Source organism: Arachis stenosperma, chromosome 8 (genome assembly GCF_014773155.1).
Source record: "Arachis stenosperma cultivar V10309 chromosome 8, arast.V10309.gnm1.PFL2, whole genome shotgun sequence".
Taxonomy (NCBI): Eukaryota; Viridiplantae; Streptophyta; class Magnoliopsida; order Fabales; family Fabaceae; genus Arachis; species Arachis stenosperma.
Genome location: NC_080384.1, coordinates 50,176,615 through 50,196,626, shown reverse-complemented (window position 1 = coordinate 50,196,626; position 20,012 = coordinate 50,176,615). Strand labels below are relative to the sequence as shown.

At 37.2% G+C, this 20,012-nt stretch overlaps 2 protein-coding genes and 1 long non-coding RNA gene across 6 annotated transcripts; all 3 read right to left on the bottom strand.

Annotated features, from left to right (window-relative positions):
• Positions 1-5,385: 5,385 nt before the first annotated feature.
• On the bottom strand, positions 5,386-10,960 carry LOC130946272 (disease resistance protein RPV1-like). 3 transcript variants are annotated; one of them, XR_009072229.1, is made up of 5 exons: positions 9,741-10,960; positions 8,336-9,428; positions 7,930-8,217; positions 6,083-7,835; positions 5,386-5,638 (listed from the first exon to the last, which is right to left on the bottom strand). XR_009072229.1 is itself a non-coding variant. In XM_057874947.1 (4 exons), the coding sequence occupies exons 1-4, from the start codon at positions 10,220-10,222 to the stop codon at positions 6,468-6,470; spliced, it is 3,231 nt and encodes a 1,076-aa protein (XP_057730930.1). In that variant the 5' UTR covers positions 10,223-10,960; the 3' UTR covers positions 5,702-6,467. The 3 variants fall into 3 exon arrangements, 1 of the variants encoding a protein (XP_057730930.1); XR_009072230.1 differs by having other exon boundaries at positions 5,393-5,669; XM_057874947.1 differs by lacking the exon at positions 5,386-5,638 and having other exon boundaries at positions 5,702-7,835.
• A 1,706-nt stretch (positions 10,961-12,666) lies between these two features.
• LOC130946273 (uncharacterized) lies at positions 12,667-14,945 on the bottom strand. Of its 2 annotated transcripts, none has more exons than XM_057874949.1 (2): positions 14,023-14,945; positions 12,667-13,400 (listed from the first exon to the last, which is right to left on the bottom strand). In XM_057874949.1, the coding sequence occupies exon 1, from the start codon at positions 14,864-14,866 to the stop codon at positions 14,126-14,128; it is 741 nt and encodes a 246-aa protein (XP_057730932.1). In that variant the 5' UTR covers positions 14,867-14,945; the 3' UTR covers positions 12,667-13,400; positions 14,023-14,125. The 2 variants fall into 2 exon arrangements, with proteins under 2 accessions (XP_057730932.1, XP_057730931.1); XM_057874948.1 differs by having other exon boundaries at positions 14,043-14,945.
• Positions 14,946-17,921: 2,976 nt separating this feature from the next.
• Positions 17,922-19,709, bottom strand: LOC130946274 (uncharacterized). The gene is made up of 2 exons (XR_009072231.1): positions 19,336-19,709; positions 17,922-19,234 (listed from the first exon to the last, which is right to left on the bottom strand). It is a non-coding gene; the product is annotated as an uncharacterized LOC130946274 (long non-coding RNA).
• Between the last annotated feature and the right edge of the window lie 303 nt (positions 19,710-20,012).

The following is a 20,012-nucleotide window of genomic DNA, read 5'->3' as shown; positions in this document are numbered from 1 at the left end:
TCTGAAGGTGGCGTCGGTGAATTGGGTTCCATTATCTGTGGTGATGGAATAAGGTATTCCATACCTTGTGATACTGTTTTTGTAGAGGAACCTGCGACTTCTTTGAGCGGTGATAGTGGCTAGTGGTTCTGCTTCTATCCACTTTGTGAAGTAATCTATTCCCACGATCAAGTATTTGACTTGCCCTGGTGCTTGGGGAAAAGGACCTAACAAATCCATTCCCCATTTTGCGAAAGGCCAGGGGGAAGTTATACTGATGAGCTCTTCTGGTGGAGCCACGTGGAAATTTGCATGCATCTGGCATGGCTGGCATTTTTTCACAAAGTCTGATGCATCTTTCTGCAAGGTCGGCCAATAGAATCCTGCTCGGATTACTTTCCTGGCCAGCGACCTTGCTCCGAGATGGTTTCCGCAGATCCCACTATGTACTTCCTCCAACACCTCGGTGGTTCTTGAGGTCGGTACGCACTTCAGCAATGGCGTTGATATCCCTCTTCTGTAAAGGACATTTCTCACCAAAGTATAATGTTGTGCTTCCCTTCGGATCTTTTTAGCCTCTTTCTCCTCTTTGGGGAGGATGTCGAATTTCAGGTATTCGACTAAGGGATTCATCCATCCGAGGTTTAGGCCGACTACCTCAAGTACCTTTTGTTGATCCTCTGTTTTTGATACCGAGGGCTCTTGGAGGGTTTCTTGGATCAGGCTTCTATTGTTCCCTCCGGGTTTGGTACTTGCTAACTTGGATAGGGCGTCAGCTCTGCTATTTAGATCCCGAGTTATGTGCTTAACCTCGGTTTCCGCAAAGCGCCCGAGGTGTTCCAAGGTTTTTTCCAAGTATTTCTTCATATTGGGGTCCTTCGCCTGATATTCTCCACTTATTTGGGAAGTCACCACTTGTGAGTCGCTGTAGATCATCACCTTTGTAGCGCCAACTTCTTCTGCTAACTTTAATCCGGCAATCAAGGCTTCATATTCTGCCTGATTGTTTGAAGCCGGAAATTCAAATTTTAAGGAGACCTCTATCTGGGTTCCTTTTCCATCTACCAATATTATACCTGCGCCGCTCCTTGTTTTGTTGGAGGATCCGTCTACATAGAGTTCCCATGTAGCCGGTTTTTCCTCTTGTTCTCCTGCATATTCTGCAATGAAGTCGGCGAGGCATTGGGCTTTGATTGCTGTCCGAGATATCTCAAATCGAACTCTCTATCGCCCATTGAACCATTCTCCCTGCAACATCCGTCTTTTGGAGGATTTGCTTCATGGGTTGGTTTGTACGGACTCTTATTGTATGAGCCTGAAAGTAAGGTCGTAGCCTTCGTGAGGCTATCACTAAGGAGTAGGCAAACTTCTCTAGTTTGTGGTACCTTAGCTCAGGGCCTTGTAGAACCTTACTGGTAAAGTAGACCGGGTGTTGACCGACCTCGTCTTCTCTGATCAGGGCTGATGAGACAGCCCTGTTTGCCACGGATAGGTATAGGACAAGGTCTTTTCCCGGTACTGGTCGGGTTAAGATAGGAGGTTGGCTTAAGAATTTTTTGAACTCTTGGAACGCCTCCTCACATTCCGGAGTCCATTCAAACTGGCATCCCTTCCTTAATAAGGAGAATAATGGAAGGGATTTTAGTGCCGATCCTGCCAAAAATCTGGAGAGGGCTGCAAGTCGGCCATTGAGCTGTTGAACCTCTCTTAAACAAGTCGGGCTCTTCATTTCTAGGATGGCTCTGCATTTGTCGGGATTGGCCTCAATCCCTCTTTGTGTTAGCATGAAGCCTAGAAATTTCCCTGCTTCTACTGCGAAGGCGCATTTTGCGGGATTTAGTCTCATCCCATGCAACCTTATAGTGTTGAAGACTTGTGAGAGGTCGGTTAAGAGGTCGACTTCTTGCTTGGTTTTTACTAACATGTCGTCGATGTATACCTCCATTAAGCTTCCTAAATGGGGGGAAAACACTTTGTTCATCAGCCTTTGGTACATGGCTCCTGCATTCTTCAGTCCGAATGGCATGACCACGTAGCAATAGTTGGCTTTTGGTGTGATGAACGATGTTTTCTCCTGGTCGGGTTCATGCATCGGGATTTGGTTATATCCCGAGTAGGCGTCCATGAATGATAGGTATTGGTACCCTGAGCTGGAGTCCACCAGGGCATCAATACTCGGTAGGGGATAAGGGTCCTTAGGACATGCCTTATTCAAGTCGGTATAGTCGACGCACATTCTCCATTTACCATTTTGTTTTTTGACTAACACTACGTTGGCTAGCCACGTTGGGTATTTGACCTCTCTAATAAAGCCGGCTTCCAGGAGCGCCTGTACTTGCTCTTCTACTATGGAGGCCCTCTCTGGGCCGAGCTTGCGTCTTCTTTGCTGTACAGGTCGGGACCCTGGGTAAACCGAGAGCCTGTGAGACATGAGCTCGGGATCAATCCCGGGCATGTCGGAAGCCTTCCAGGCGAAGAGGTCGGAATTAGCTCTTAGGAGTTCACCCAACCTTTGTTTCAGGGTTTCCCCTAGGTTGGCTCCTATGTAAGTGTTTTTTCCTTCCTCCTCACCGACTTGTATCTCCTCGGTTTTTTCTCCCGGCTGGGGTCGTAGCTCTTCTCTGGTCCTTGTGCCGCCCAGCTCTATGGTGTGGACTTCTTTGCCCTTTCCTCTCAGATTTAGGCTTTCGTTATAGCACTTCCTTGCCAATTTTTGATCTCCCCTCACCGTTGCTATTCCTCCTGGAGTCGGGAATTTCATGCAGAGGTGAGGAGTTGATACCACTGCTCCAAGGCGATTAAGGGTAGTTCTGCCGATTAAGGCATTGTAGGCTGACCCTTCATCGATGACTATAAAGTCTATGCTCAGAGTCCTTGATTTTTCCCCTTTTCCAAAGGTGGTGTGAAGGGGTAAAAATCCCAGCGGCTTTATTGGCGTATCCCCTAACCCATATAGGGTGTCGGGGTAAGCTCTCAACTCTTTTTCATCTAACCCTAGCTTGTCGAAGGCGGGCTTGAAAAGGATGTCCGCCGAGCTTCCTTGGTCTACTAGGGTTCTGTGGAGATGGGCGTTGGCTAGGATCATAGTTATCACCACGGGATCGTCATGCCCGGGGATTATCCCTTGCCCATCCTCTTTTGTGAATGATATAGTGGGGAGGTCGGGTGTCTCATCCCCGACCTGATAGACTCTTTTGAGATGTCTTTTGCGAGAAGATTTGGTGATTCCACCTCCCGCAAATCCTCCTGAGATCATGTGGATGTGTCTCTCAGGGGTCTGTGGTGGAGGATCTCTCCTGTCCATATCATCTCGCTCTCTCTTTCCATGGGTGTCCGACCTCTCCATGAGATATCTGTCAAGCCGACCTTCTCTAGCCAGCTTTTCTATCACATTTTTGAGGTCGTAACAGTCGTTGGTGGAGTGACCATATATTTTATGGTACTCGCAATACTCGCTGCAACTTCCCCCTTTTTTATTTTTAATAGGTCTTGGGGGTGGCAGCCTTTCAGTGTTGCAAATTTCTCTGTATACGTCCACTATAGAAGTCCTTAGAGGAGTATAAGAGTGATACTTCCTGGGCCTCTCGAGACCGAGCTCTTCCTTCTTCTTGACTTCCCTTTCTCTCTCCCTAGAGGAGGAAGTGGGTCCAGGTCGCGAACTCGGATCTCTTAGTTTTGCATTCTCTTCCATGTTGATGTACTTTTCGGCCATTTCTTGTACATCACTTAGAGAAACGGGGTGTCTTTTAGATATGGACTGTGAGAAGGGACCTTCTCTAAGTCCATTGACTAACCCCATTATTACTGCCTCCGTGGGCAGGTCTTGGATCTCTAAACATGCCTTATTGAACCTTTCCATATAGGCTCGTAAAGACTCTCCGACCTCCTGTTTTATTCCCAGGAGGCTCGGTGCATGTTTTACTTTATCTTTTTGGATTGAGAACCTCATCAAGAATTTCCTTGAGAGGTCTTCAAAACTAGTGATGGATCTTGGGGGGAGGCTATCGAACCATTTCATCGCTGCTTTCGATAAAGTGGTCGGGAAAGCCTTGCATCTCGTAGCGTCGGAGGCATCAGCTAGATACATCCGACTTTTGAAGTTGCTAAGATGATGCTTTGGATCCGTAGTTCCATCATAGAGGTCCATATCAGGGCTTTTGAAGTTCCTTGGAACTTTTGCCCTCATTATGTCCTCGCTGAAAGGATCTTCTCCGCCCGGGAGTTGATCTTCTCCTTCATCGCGGGAGTTCTTGAGGGAGGATTCTAGCTGCAAGAGTTTTCTTTCTAACTCTTTTCGCCGTTCCATCTCCTCTTTAAGGTACCTTTCGGTTTCCTTTTGCCTCTCCCGCTCTTGTTCCAATTGCTCCAAGCGGCTATGGACTAGTCCCATCAATTCAGTTACGTGGGATGGTCCGCCCTTTTCTGACTCACGTCCATCTGAGGAGTTTACCTTCGGATTCTTCATTCCGGAGGTACCCTCTCTGTGTTGGTCGTTATCTTGTTGTTGGGCCATGTCTTCGTTGTCATTACCCATGTCCAGATTCTCTTGTTCAGAATCTGTTTCCACATGGCCTTCTTCGTGGGATCTATCCGCCATCGTTGAATGATCTCTCGGGTCCCCGGCAACGGCGCCAATGTTACGGTAGGTAACCGGAGATTGATACGACGGATGGCGTCTGGCGGCCCAAGTGTGTGCTGGAGGAGAACTCCGAGTAGGTCCGCAACTCGGGAGGTTCCGTCCGACTTGTGCTCGCGTATGAATGGGGGGTGGTACCTGCAAAGACACTCCGATGCCTAAGTTAGCAAGAGTGTAAGCAGGTCTTAGAGAGTATTGGACTTAGAGATACCTGAGGGGTGTCAGTGTATTTATAGTGGTGAGCCAATAACCACCGTTGGTGTAGTGCCGTATCTTTAGGGTGGTAACCGTCCCTATTATCTTGGGGAGGTTAAGATATGGCTTTATGAGGCGGTTAGAGAGATTTTAGGGGCGGTTACCCATTTGAATGAGTGTTTATCTGCCAGCTAATCTCACATCCGACCTCTTCAGACCAAGTCGTGGTTGACACCGACTTCTTATGTGAAGGTCGGCACTTAGCTAGGCTCTAATCCCTTAGATTAGGCCTTTTAGTTGGACCTGGGCCTTTGTATTGGGCCAGGGTATGAACAAAATTCATTATAAAAAATATTACGTGTATATCAAAATTAAAAAATAGACATCAATGTTATTTATGTATAAATATATTTATAATTTAATTTATTTTTAATATGTATTTTAATTTCAAAGTATATACTACACTACTAACTGATTTTAATGTACACCTAACATAACTGATTTTTTATATACTTATATGTACTCCTTGGATTTTAAGTTAATTATTCACTTCCAAATGTTTGTATGGATTAAAAAATGATTAGAATATATATTGGACTTACCAAAATTAAGAATTAATCTACTCAAATCAATTAAAGGAGAGCTTCAGAAGATAATTATCCTTCCAAAACAAATGGCCAGAATTAACATATATCCAAGCCTTCACTAGTGCTGTTTTTGCTCAATTAATAACTTTTCTTTATGAGTTCAGTTTGCTCAAAAGTTGTTTTTCCATTTGCTGCTTTAGATCCTCTCTGACTTGTTATGGTTGCCAAATCTCACTCCATGCTGCAGCAACAAAAGTTAAGAAAACAATTCCCTGTAATTTCATTGCAACAAATTACACCATGAAACACAATTTAAACATTTTTCCAAAAACATTCAAAACCAAGAACCTCGAAAATCCATCACATGAACATAAACACAGCCTTCAAATGCTCATCTTACAAAAATGCTCCTACATGGCAACCCAATTCATTTTATCTTTTTTCAATTTTATACTTCTTATGTCCACAATTACAAACATACAATTTAGCACACAAATACCCACATAACACAAACTCACCTCTATCAAAAGTTCAAAATACAACTCATGTATTTTTTCCCAAAGATTAAAAGGAAAAGAATTAGAAACAAAATCCAATAACTACATCATTTAAACTCAACTACTCTTCTGGGTGAATCATTTCTTCATGCTCAAACTTCAACCAAAGCCAAGAGAGAACTCAGTACCTGAATTTTGAGGACAAACATGAAAGTGGCGTAAAGAACCGCTTCAATAGACAAATTCTCCATACAAAAAAATGGCCAGATTTGATGCACACAAGATCCTCTTTGCATTTATGACACCCCCTAAAGAACCACTCTGATCAGCTTCAAATATATCCAAGTCCTTCACTTGTTCTATTTTTTACTGTTGGATGCATGCAATGAGCTCTTTTCAAAAGCTTCAGATTTGGAGAACCATATAGCTGGAGTTTTAGACTTGGCAATGATACATGTAATATAGGTTTATAGAAAAACCTCTGTCAAGAGCTATAAGGACTAAGAAGAAGAAGTGTTATGGGAATGCAAAGGGAACAGGGTACACAAAGATCCCTTTCTCCGCAGTGGTAGCTTACTCTTCCTCTTCCTCCTCCACCGGAGACACAGATGAAGGGGTAACCATGAGCAACTTTTTCCTACAAGGAGAAGAAGGTGGGCTGATGTTCATGTTCAGATCAAAAGTTGCTTTTCTTTTTGATGTTTCAGTTCCACTGTTCTTCAAATCCTGGATGTCTTGCTTGTACACCCACCGAGCCCCAGAACTGTGTACTTTCATTTCAACGTTACTAGGAAATACCAGTTCAAAGCGATAGTCTTGGCAAAATTGGTCAACAAAATAGTCACTGCTCAAGCAAAGGATGAAATGCTGAGAATTTTTAGTTTCACGCAACACAGTTAAATGCTTTTTAATGAATTCCTTGCCATTGCAAATCACTGGCAAATTTACCACATAATTACGACTACTTCTCCTTGGGCATAATCTGAAACAGAGAGCAAGTGCCATTGTTTCATTATGTGGCAATGTGACTGATACTCCATTACCCTGTTCTTGATGGACAAACCACAATGGAATTTCGTCCCCTTCATTCTGTGCAACCCACATCTGCAAGAGCCCATCAGAATCATGGTTAGCTGATGCTGCAAAGCCACAACACACCTTTGATATCACATTCGAATGCCATGTATCCAGTGATGCAGAATCTCGTGCATTTAGTTCTCTTATACTTGATGGAAGTTCTGGTAAGACCTTCAGACTAGGAGAGTAGTCTAGATTCAAATGTCTAAGCCTGGGGAGCTCATGGATATTTATTGGAACCCTTAGAAAATTGTTATGTGATAAATCCAAATCCGTCAAAGACACTAAGTTGCCAAGATTGTAAGACCCCGACTCTTGAGATGTGACAAAACACCCCGATAATATCAGAGTATCCAATGAGGTCAGACCAAATAGAGAATGCAAAGATTGAAAGACATTTGGACAGTAAGAAAGATTAAAAAATGTGAGGAATTTTAACTTTTGAATGCTGTCTGGAAGGCAAGTAAGCCTTTGGCAATGCTGTAAGCGCAAATCCTTTAGGCCAACTAAACAGCCAACCGTTGTGGGTAGTTCTTCTATGGCTGTTCCCCACAAATAAAGAACTGATAAATGTTTCATGCATTCTCCGAATTCTGGAGGTTTCTTCATATTTGTACAGAAACCAAGATCTAGTTCCTTGAGGGAATTCATCTCCAATTTACTCGCAAGAGTTTCAAGACTTGAGCAACGATATAAAATAAGTTTAACAAGGCTCTTGTGGCGTGTGAGATACGAGGGAAAATCATTCAGTTCATCACAACATTGAACGTTAAGTATTTCAAGATTGGGAGCTTCAGAAAGATCTGGAATTTGTTTCAGCTGATATAAGCACTTCAGATATAAGTACTTCAGCTTTTCCAGAAACTGAACAAAAGAAAGAAACATCAGACCATTACTATCCTTGCAAACGTCAATCAATGCAGTTAAATTTAATAGAGCTCTGCACGAAAAGGTTCACCTTTTTTCCATGCCATACTTGTACAATGCTGGAGCTATCAGACAGATTAATTTCAACTAGCTCATAGCCTTGATCCGTAAAGGGGAGAGTTTCCATTGGACAACCTCTCCAGCGCAAAACTCTCAATGAAGAAGGAATATAGCTAAGAATTGGAGCTTCCACACCATCTAAAATGAGGAGCTTTAGCTGACGTATATCTGAAAAAGTTAAATCTCCCCAACGCATTATGTCTTGTTCTTGATAGAAATCCTGATCGCGTAAAACGATACTACGAGTTGCTTCAGTTCCCTACACAACAAATCAACGAGAAGTCATTTAATTATACTTAATTGATAGAATATTAGATGCATTATCAAATTCATATTTTAGTTTTATAGTCTTATAATTGTGAAAAAATTCCACTCACCTTGTTTTGAGTAAGAACAAGATTGATATCCTCGTAACCCCGCAACCTGCTACGCTTGCTAGGATCATTTGGAGATTCCTGAATTACAATATGTTTGCCCATTTCTTCAACCAAATCATGCATCTCCAACCTACCTTTCTCATTCATAGTGAGTAGAGATCTATCGATCAAAGTAGCAATGCCAATTTCAACATGATAACCACACCTTTCTAATATTTTTATTACACCATCTTTGGAACGTCCTTTGAAAAAATAAGCAATATCTAAAAAAATATCCTTGTCCATGGTATCTAAACCATCATAACTTATTTTCAATGTATCAAAAATGTCGACATGTGGAAAGCTCTTTAACTTTCCAAGAGCACTATGCCAATCTTTAACGGGTCTACCACAGAGGTGGGAACCCAACACCTCAAGTGCCAATGGAAGACCAGCACAATATTGGACCGCCTGTTTGGACAAATCCAAATACTCTTCTGCAGGCTTTCGTTGTTTAAAAGCTTTCAAACCAAAGAGATTAAAGGCTTCACTTTCCCCTAACCCTTCAACATTGTATATTTCATGTGCATCATGTATCTTTAGCAGATGCATGTCTCTAGTTGAGATGATTATTCTGCTTCCAGAACCAAACCAATTTTGCTTCTCGGCCAAATTTTTCAACTGTTTTTCTTCATTTATATCATCAAGAACAAGAAGAACCTTTTTGTGACACAAAGAAGCCTGAATTATTCTCCTCCCATCATACTCATTATTAAAATTACTCGAACTTCCATTGATATGGCCAACAAGCTCTTTTTGTGCTTGAACAATACCATTTTTCTCACATGTCTGTCTTACATTGGCATGAAAATAAGAAACTTCAAATTCACTTTTGATGGCTTCATATACTATTCTAGCAATAGTTGTCTTGCCTATGCCGCCCATCCCACATATGCCTATATAACGAACATCAGTAAGCCCGACACCAATGTGACTAATCACTTGTTCCACTCTTGAATCAATCCCTACAAGCTTGTTCATGGAAGATGGCAAGTTTGGAATTAATTTTTTATGTATACTTTGAGAAATGTTTTCCACCAATGTTGCCTCATTCCTATTAAGAGAAACATGTTTCTTTGTAAGTCTAGCAAGGCATAAAAGAAAATTAAAGCAACAAAATTTGTGCAAAAGAAGAGAAAGTTTATTTTCTTTCCAATTTCTTTTTAAAGTATTCTTAACCACGTGCTAGAAACTTGAAGATCACCCCAATCCAATTACTTACAAGTAGTGTACATATATATGTATACATATATTTTCATATTGTCTAAAATTTCTCTCTACTATAATTTCAGAGGTGTTCTAATAATTCAGTTAACATAATTTGCAGCAATAACAAAATGAAGCGAATGATTATTAGTGAACTTACTGATTTTTGGAGGTCCAACCAGAGTAACCGGCAACTTGTGTTAACGCATCTCTCCATCTTCTAACCTTGTCACTTGCTTGTCCAAATCTGTGTTCATGCTTCCTGAAAGCTTCTCCGAAGGTTCCTTTCTGGTGCCTGACATCAGAAGGCTCCACACCGTAGAACACCGCTTCGACGTGTTGCCCCAACTTATGCTTGCATTCAAGGATCTTTTGGAGCTCGTCCAAGCACCAAGTGGAGGAAGCGTAGTTTGGTGAGATAACAATGATTGCAAACATGGACTCTTCAATTGCTGTGAGAAGTTCATCTGAAATAACATCACCTTTGCGAAGGTTGGTGTCATCAATGAAGGTAGTGATTCCCTTCCTTGTGAGTGCGGCATAGAGATGGCTAGTGAATCCAGCGCGAGTGTCTTCACCCCTAAAACTGAGGAACACATGATACTTGCAAGATCTTTTAGAAGTAGAAGAGGTGGAAGCCATGTATATATGTTGAACTTCAAAAGCAGCAGCGTGGAATTGGATTGTGGTTTGTATCTGCACTCTGCAGCTTCTATAGAAGAGTATTATTAGTAAAGAACTAAGATCACTTCTTCACGGGTTTGTGTTTGTGTGATTAGGGGGAAATAGTAGAAGCAGCTTTCGTAGTTTTATAGGACACAAAGGATGAAAAGAAGGGTAGGAGAAAGGGGATTATTATTCATTACAAGCCAGAGAACCCCCAGCCTTCCATTTCCACAGTGATGATAGTTTCTGCTTCCTCAAGATCAACCACTTGAAGCAACTAGTTTAATACATTTTGTCAACTCGAAGTTTGTCTAATAAGCACTTAACAAGTTTCGGAAAGAAAGATTCCTATATGAATTTTGTGTTGTCACATTAACACTCCTTCTCCAAAAACCAAGTGAAGGAATAGTATGTTTCAAAACTTTGTGACATTACTTCACACTATAAAATTGAACCCCACAAACTCAATCTTTGAACTTTGTCAAACTAGCAATTTCCCTTTTTTAAACAAAAAAAGAAGGGAGAAAAAAGAGAAAAAAAAAAAGAAGAATTGATCAGGATTAGTTCAGGAATTTTTACATACACCCTTCAAGCATAACAACTAACATACAAGTTACAGCACAAGAACAGGTCTAAGTGAAGCTTCACTCAACTTGGCATACAATAATATAGAAAAAAAAAACTTCATTAGAACTCAGAATTTAGTAGCTACTCTGGTCAATGACAGGCATTACTGTAAATAAAAATGCTCTCACTACAGTGAAAAAATGACTCCAAAAGATTCTGTTTCATTCATTTGTCTCTTCTATGCAATGAAACCAGAAAAAGTAAAAAATAAAAGAACTTGCGATGGCTAATGTGACTGAGTCAAAGGTTCAGAAGCTGCGTGGAAAATGGGATTTGAATGGTCAGGATTAAAAGTGAGAAAAGATCTTAGCTTTTGAGTGAAGCAAAGAGAACAGTTGCATTAGTTTAATGACAATTTGATAATATTAAATAATTAACAAAAATGAATGACTGAGGTGGGTGCTATTGGGTGATGGGAGAATGAGAGTGACATTGAAGAACTTCATTGCTTGAATTTTTATAATAAGGAAGCTGTTGAGATGCCGCTTTCATTGTGAAGCTCACTTCCATGTAATCTCTTCTTTTCAATATCAAGGTTTTTTCTTCTTTTAATTTCATACTTTAATTTTAATTGACTGTAATTCGGTCAAATCGATTCATTTGAATAATTCTTTGAGAAATGCTACGTGAGAGACCTTAGAAAAATGATTTGTGTAACTCATGATGATGTATCCACTATCCAATATTCTTGAACAATTTACATTCTTTTGTTATTTGCTTTCATAAGTAAAAATAAGCTTTTTATTTAGCTCAAGAGGAATGTATGTTATTATTACATTACACCCATAATTTATACATCATCTTTTTTCCTAACTACCCAATTTCCCTAAATCAAAATTGTAAAGTAAGAAAACAAGCACTAATTGTGAATCAAAGTTCCTATTCTAACAGCATTGGTTTTTCAATAGAAATTAAGCGGATTAAGTATACTACTGAATTATATACATACCTCATGAAGTGATATTTATCGAAGCCGATAGGACGACATCCTTGTGGAGAAGGGTAAGAGAGTTGATAATGTAAAGTCAGCATCAAATGTAGATGATGGTGATTTGGAAACACCATCTAAACCATGTATTTATCAAGATACACATAAGTGGCTTAGAAAACTAAGACAGTTGGACATAAATTGGTTTGAATAACATGATGAGAGAGTAGTGGTTTATTTATAGTTCCATGGTTCTACATTATTACAGTATTTAACCCTGCACACTTTTCTGAGAGTAAGTAATTAGCAAACTCACTTTTGCTTGCAATTTTGAGCACTAAATGTGAGGGTTTGCTCTTTTGTTTTTGTTTCTTTTTTGTCGAAATTGACCAAAGGAAGTTGTAAATAATGGAAGATTCTTATTTGCACCAGACTTAAAACTTAAATATTCTTGTATATAACGAAACAACCATTCTGGGTGTATACCAAAATTAGCTACTAATACAAAATACATGTTGAAATACAAAATATATACAAAATACAAAATACACATTGAAAACGATTTAAACATGTATTTATATACAAATATATAGTGGTTAATTTTCGTATACACCTAAAATTTTTGTTAAAAAAATGTGGTACAAATTAAATATCATTTTTTGTTTTTTCTATTACTACTATTCATGTTTTGAAAAGGAGGAAGGAATTTTGTATAGAAAGTGCGCTCGTCTTTGCAATCAAAGCGCGTAGAAATTCATAAAGTAAATGAAGCCTACATGTAATATTTAGTTCATTTTTGTAAATAATTAACCAAAAATGTGAATTGGTTCTTTCTTGGAAAGTACTGATGTAGGTGTGTGATGGAATAATAAATTAAAGCATTGCCAATGACTATATTTAAACAACACAACCTAGAAAAGAAAATGATCTTTGGCAGAAACTAGTAATGAAACTACTTCAAGATGCTTCAATTTGTATAGCAAAGTGTACATCAAAAGTGTAATTGAAATGGACATGGATATAGTAAATCCTGTAGTAAGGAGAAGTAAACTTTAAAGGGACTACTATGAAAAACCATGAAAACACAATGAAACCCAGTTTAAACCTTCAAAACCAAAAACATCGAAAATCCATCATACATGAACATAAACACAGCCTTCAAATGCTAATATTACAGAAACGCTCCTACATGGCAACCCAGTTCATTTTATCTTCTTCAATTTTATAATTTTCATGTCAACAATTACAGACATATAATCTAGCACACAGATGCACACTCGCATACTCACATAACACCAACTCGCCTCTATCAAAACCCAACTCATGTATTGTTTTTTCCCAAATAATAAAAGAATCAGAAAGAAAATCCAAATACCCACATTATATAACCAAAGCCATGATAGAACTGAGTACCTGAATTTTTAGGACAAACTGAAGCCAGTTGAGCTAAACATGAATGTGGCATAAAGGACAACTTCAGTAGACAATTCTCCATACAAAACAAATGCCCAGATTTCATGTGCACAAGATCCTCTCCGCATTTGTGAGGGTGCACACAGAACCCTTTCTCCAACCGTTGTGGGTAGAGTTCTTCGATGGCTGTATATGAAAAAGAAAGAACTTATAAATGTTTCATGCATTCTCCAAGTTCTGGAAGTTTCCTCATTCTTGTGCAGTCACCAAGATCTAGTTCCTTGAGGGAACTCATCTCCAATTTACTCGCAAGAGTTTCAAGACTTAAGAAACACAATAAATTAAGTTTAACAAGACTCTGTGGCGTGTGAGATACGAGGGAAAATCATTCAGTTCATCAAATATTCAACGTGAAGAATTTCAAGAAAAGGTAATCAATGCAAACGGTAATCAATGCAGTAAAATCTGATAGAGCTTAGTACGAAAAGGTTCACTTTTTTTCCATGCCATACTTGTATAATGCTGGAGCTACAAGACATATCAATTTCAACAAGCTCATAGTATTGACTCATACAGGGCAGAGTTTCCATTGGACAACCTATCCGTCGCAAAACTCATATAGCTAAGAATTGGAGCTATCACGCCATCTAAAATGAGGAGCTTTAGCTGACATATATTTGATAAGATGATTCGAATTCAAATACTTCACTTATCTTAGCCGGATAAGTCGGATATGATAAGATAATATAAGATAAGATAACTATCATAAGCTATATAAAGAGGAGCCAGAGGCCCCTTAGGTACTCACTCATTCTTCATACTTTATACCTTTCAGATCCATTCTGCGGAGTATCTTTGCAGATTCTACCACCCCGGCCGACAACCGTTGCAAGTCCCTGATCCTACAACCACTAACAACAATGGGTTTCAAGATCAGCATTGAACCCAGCATGATCACCGAAGTCGAGACTTACGACCCCACTTTCCGCTATTATCCTTACACCGTTTATGCCGACGACCAACGCATCCTCTGCATCAACACCACCTCTTCCCAAACGCTCTCTAAGTGGCTCACCAAAGTGCTCAAGTCCACTCCCAAAAACACCCCGGTCATTGTCGGCGTAACCGCTGAGCACCAATTTACCAAGTACACCAAGCGGGGCGTCAAGGACCAAGGCTACGACTTCATCTCCCTCTGCGTTGGCTCTCACTGCCTCCTCTACCCTCTTCCCGGACAAGCTGACTCTTACAAAGCGAAGCAAAACCCTAGGCCCCTCTGCGACTTCTTCGCCAACCCTAGGGTTATCGCGGTGGGAATGGAGATCGAAAAGGTGAAGGGAAAGCTGGAGAAGCACCACGGGATCGAGCTGAAGAAGGCGTTGGACCTTAGGGCGATGGCGGAGGAAGGGATGAAGGAGGTAGGGGAGAAGGTGGATCTGTGGCGGTACAATCTTGACAAGTTGGCGAAGACAGTGCTGGGGAAGCACTTTGACGTGGAGAGGCCGGAAGAGAAGCTGGACTGGTATGATGAAGAAGAACCCTTGTGCTGTTATTATAATGTGTATACGGATGAGAAGACAATGTTCATCACCATTGATTCTTATCTTTGCTATCTTATTGGTTCGAAACTGCATGGTATGATCCATGGACATAAAGTCGATAAGAGTCAAGATTCTTGCAAGTCCAAGAAGAAGAAGGTTAACAAGAAGAAGAACTTACGAGGTGCCTTTGATTTCTAAGATTAGTAAGGAGGCAATTCATGTCATGCATAGTATGATTAGACTTTAGAGTAGTATATAACCATGATTCGATCCTTGTTAATGATAGTAACTTTTACTCTTTTAATTTTTATCTGGATTTGGCATTAATTATTTTTTTTATAAATTATTAATTTAAATTATATCTATTTAAATTTTAAATTATAAACTAATACAAATTTTATAATTTAAAATTCTAATTATTTAAATAAAATTAAATTAATTAAAAAATAAAAATATACTAATACAATTCAAATCGTATTAAAAAAGTTTGCTGAGTCCATAAACAAATTTTACGTAAATAAATAAGTTTAGTCAATGTGATAGGTGAATTTTGTGCAAATTTTATGAAAATACAATATAAAAATTAAATCCCAAAAAATATTATGATTTTTTTTATATTTTATAATAGAAAAAAATCTGATTAACATTGAACCGGTCTAATATATTAGATAATTTTATTTTTTTTAATGATTTTTAATTATAATTTTTGTTAAAAAAATTATATAGTAAACAATTAATTACGGTTTCTCATTTAAATTAGTCAAGTTATTTTTAAAATAAAATACAGTAAAAAATCTAACATCATAGCTATATCAATTGGTTTTTTAATTAAATTATTTGTATAAAATAAACTGAATTTTTTTTAATCCAAATAATAACACGTGTCATCCATCCAAAAACAATTTCATGTAAAGTCTACTGCAGATAAATTTCCGGGTAAAAAACCCAAATAAACCAAGTTGAGAAGTTTATTACCCAAATCAGCCAAAACAAAAATTATTTCAGTAATCCACCAATGGCCATTTATATATAATTCGAATCAATATGATTCGAACTACAAATGCATGTAATTCGAAACAACTTGCTTCGAATTACGTTTGAATGGATATGCATGTAATTCGAATTGACTTGATTCGAATTAGTAGGCTCACATGACTCTATAGAGTTCGAATCATATTGATTCGAATTATTCAATGTTGGTGACACTAGGTAATTCGAATTAAGTTGATTCGAATTACTAGTGAGTTGCCTATATAATGCTACGTTAGTTAGATATATATCAAATTTTTTTTCACATTCTTACTTAGATAGTTGGATATATATCTTATAGTTGATACAAAAGATATTTACCGTATAATTTTATTTTTCTAAAAATATTATATATATATATATATTTTATGATTACACAATTTTAGAAATATTTAAAAAGTATTATTAATATTAAAATTATATTTTTTATTATTTGACAATAAAATTAACAATTAAAAATTAGGGATTAATATTGCTAGGTAGTCAGTAGTTGTGGTGGCAAATTTGTACCCTAACAAAAATATTAGGGATTAATATTGTTAGGTAGACAAAAAAACAGTCAGAACTTGCCTTATTTAGCATTAATTATATAAATTTGGTTGCAGAATATTTTATTAACAAAATTTATATAATTAATTGTTAATTTATATAAATTAACTATTTAATTTTGTTAATGAAATATTCTGTAACCAAATTTATATAATTAATATTAAATAAGACAAGTTCTAGTTTTTTTTGTCTACCTAACAATATTAATCCCTAATATTTTTGTTAGGGTACAAATTTGCCACCACAACTACTAGCTACCTAGTAATATTAATCCCTAATTTTTAATTTTTAATTTTTAATTTTATTGTCAAATAATAAAAAATATAATTTTAATTTTAATAATATTTTTTAAATATTTATAAAATTGTGTAATCATCAAAATATATATATATATATATATATATATATATATATATATATATATATATATATATTATTTTTAGAAAAATAAAATTATACAGTAAATGGTATCAACTATAAGATATATATCCAACTATCCAAGTAAGAATGTGAAAAATAAAAGTTGATATATATCCAACTAACGTAGCATTATATAGGCAACTCACTAGTAATTCGAATCAACTTAATTCGAATTACCCAGTGTCACCAACATTGAATAATTCGAATCAATATGATTCGAACTCTATAGAGTCATGTGAGCCTACTAATTCGAATCGAGTCAATTCGAATTACATGCATATCCATTCAAACGTAATTCGAAGCAAGTTGTTTCGAATTATATGCATTTGTAATTCGAATCATATTGATTCGAATTATATATAAATGGCCATTGGTGGATTACTGAAATAATTTTTGTTTTGGCTGATTTGGGTAATAAACTTCTCAACTTGGTTTATTTGGGTTTTTTACCCGAAATTTCCACCTTAGCATAATTAGAAAAAGGATCACCTACATAAAGAAGTTTAAAATATTTTTCTTAAAAGATCTTTTATTTCAACTAATCAAAATGCTACATAAATATGAGATTGAATAAATCGGTTTATATAAAAAATTAGATGAACTAAATTTAAACTGATTTAAATTAATTATTTATATAAAATAGTTATAATATTTTTAATATATAAAATGATTAAAATATCTCTATAATATATATAATTATATATAAAAAAAATCCTAACTCCTAACCCTCTCTTCTCTGTGCTGTCGTTTTCCTTCTTTCAGATTCTATCCCACTCTTTCTCTCCGTCACCCTCCTCCACTTTCACCCACATCCGCCATCCTCCCCATCTCACAGTCTCACACTTCCACGCTAACTATATGAAAGCATATTTATATGTTTAATTTTGTATTTTATATGTTAACATGTAATAATACTCACACAAAATTGCATATTTATATGTTTAATTTTGTATTTTATATGTTAACATTTATATGCTAACATAGAATTCTGATTCTGTCACAATTAATGTTTTATTTTTATCATAATTGCATAAAGTACCCCGGTGACTAAACTATCAGTTTAGCACCAAAAAGAGACCATAATATATTAACAATGTTATGTATGATTTTTGTGTATACTTTTTTTGTGATTTTTTATATTTACTATTAGAAGTGAAAGCAGACAATATTTGTTTCTTATACTAAAAAAGTGTATAAAAAGTATATAAAAAAAGTACAAATATAATAAAATGGCATTTGTATTTCATTCCTCCAAAGTGAATACAAAAGGCATATGCAGCCAGGTGCAGGGTCAAGTTGAAGTGCATCATAGCTAATAGTACCACCACCTGCCTCAGCATTCTTTGAGAAAACTGATCAGCACACCAAAATAACACAACAAATCACTGTTTTCACTTATATCAGTGTTGCTCTCAGTTGAGCACATACATAAGGCTTCTTGTAGTTTGAAGCAGGCACATACATAACACTTTTGGAATTTAAATTTCTTTTGAAACTTTTAGCCTATGGTTGGGGCTACTAGATGCTTTTTTACAACTAGAAAATACAGTCACTACAGCTTAGCTTAACATCTAGAACTAGAAGCACTTCATTTGCATAAGATCACTATTGTCAATAGTTAATTTGTGTAAACAAGAGAAGCAAACAACCAACCCTATGGCAAACCAAGCTGAGCTGAAACTGATTGAATTTGCTAATCTCCAATATCTTCCTTCTTCTGCATCAAAAAGTCAAAAAAGTTAAGCAACATTTACATAAACCAAAAATGAAAGACCAGCACTACTTGCAAGAATGAAAGCTAAGCAAAACTTACATAAACCAAAAAGAAATAAACTTTGTTAAGATTGGCGTGCAGGTTAATAATAGCAACCCCAAGTCAGGAAAGAAAAATGCTTCTTCCTACTGAATACTGTTTTAAGTAATCAATTGCTTCAAAGTTCCAATTGTGTCTGTTAATACTTGGAAGATATGTGTCCACACACACACCCTTTACCATTAGATAGATCCTTCAACCAATCCAATGGTGAAGAAGGGTTGTTTGTTTAGGGTTGGAAGGGAAATCAGTACAAAGAAATTGCTTCACTAAAAGGCAGCACAAACTAAGTTTATTAACAGAACACAATTTTCATGCAACATCAGCAAACACAGCTTTTCATCAATAATCAAAATCACAGGGGAAGATGCTTGCTGATATAGATCACTAACCGCTATGCAGGAAATTGAAGTCAAGAATAAATTATATATTGAATGAAGAATGAACCAATTTTGCATAAACAAGGTGAAAAAAGAAGGGAGCAGGGTGTGGAAATAATAAAATCAGAACGGCTAAAAGTACAGCATGATTGGTAATCCTTCCCAGAAGCCTTGCATTGCAGTGCCATAACATATCATATTATCAAATCTGAGTTAACTCCACCAACCAAAAGTTCAATTGAAGCGCCTAGCATGATCATCAATGTGCATATAGACAAATTAGTTGTTCTACACCAGAGAAAAAGGACCAGGTGGATATTTTCAGCACCAAAATCAAAGACTGTAACAAAACAGAAAAGGAAAGAACAGGGAAATTTGTTGGAACTCACCAAATTGGGACCAGCTTCTGGTTGCACGAAAGAAGGTGACAGCGGGGAGGAAGCTGACGGCGACGAGGAAGCTGACGGCGAGGAGGAAGCCCTGGGACCTGCTGCTTCTGCCTCCGGCGACGACGAGCGCAACAAAGGCGCAGGACTGACTGATTTTAATATATACAAAAATACATGGTGGTTGATTTTAATATATACACAAATTCTTGTTAAAAAAAAAGGTACATTAAGCATTATTTTTTGTTTTTTCTATTACTACTGTACATGTTTTGAAAAGGAGGAAAGAATTTTGTATAGAAAATGCGTTCGTCTTTGCATATAAAGCGCGTAAAAATTCAGAAAGTAAATGAAGGCCTACACGTCTAATATTTAGTACATTTTTGTAAGCAATTAAACAAAAAAGGTGAATTGGTTCTTTCTTGGATGTAGGTGTGTATGGATGTAGGTACTGAAATACTAAATTTTTAGAGACAGAAACTGAAATTTAGTACCCGTCTCTAAGCTAATAAACATGATATTGAGTCCCAATTCCCCAGTCTTCGTTACGATACCTCAAAACAAACTCTACCTAATATATTATCTTACGTGATATTTAAACAACACAACTTAGAAAAGAAAATGATCTTTCACAGAACCTACTTTAACAAGATGCTTCAATTCATAAACCAGTGTGTATT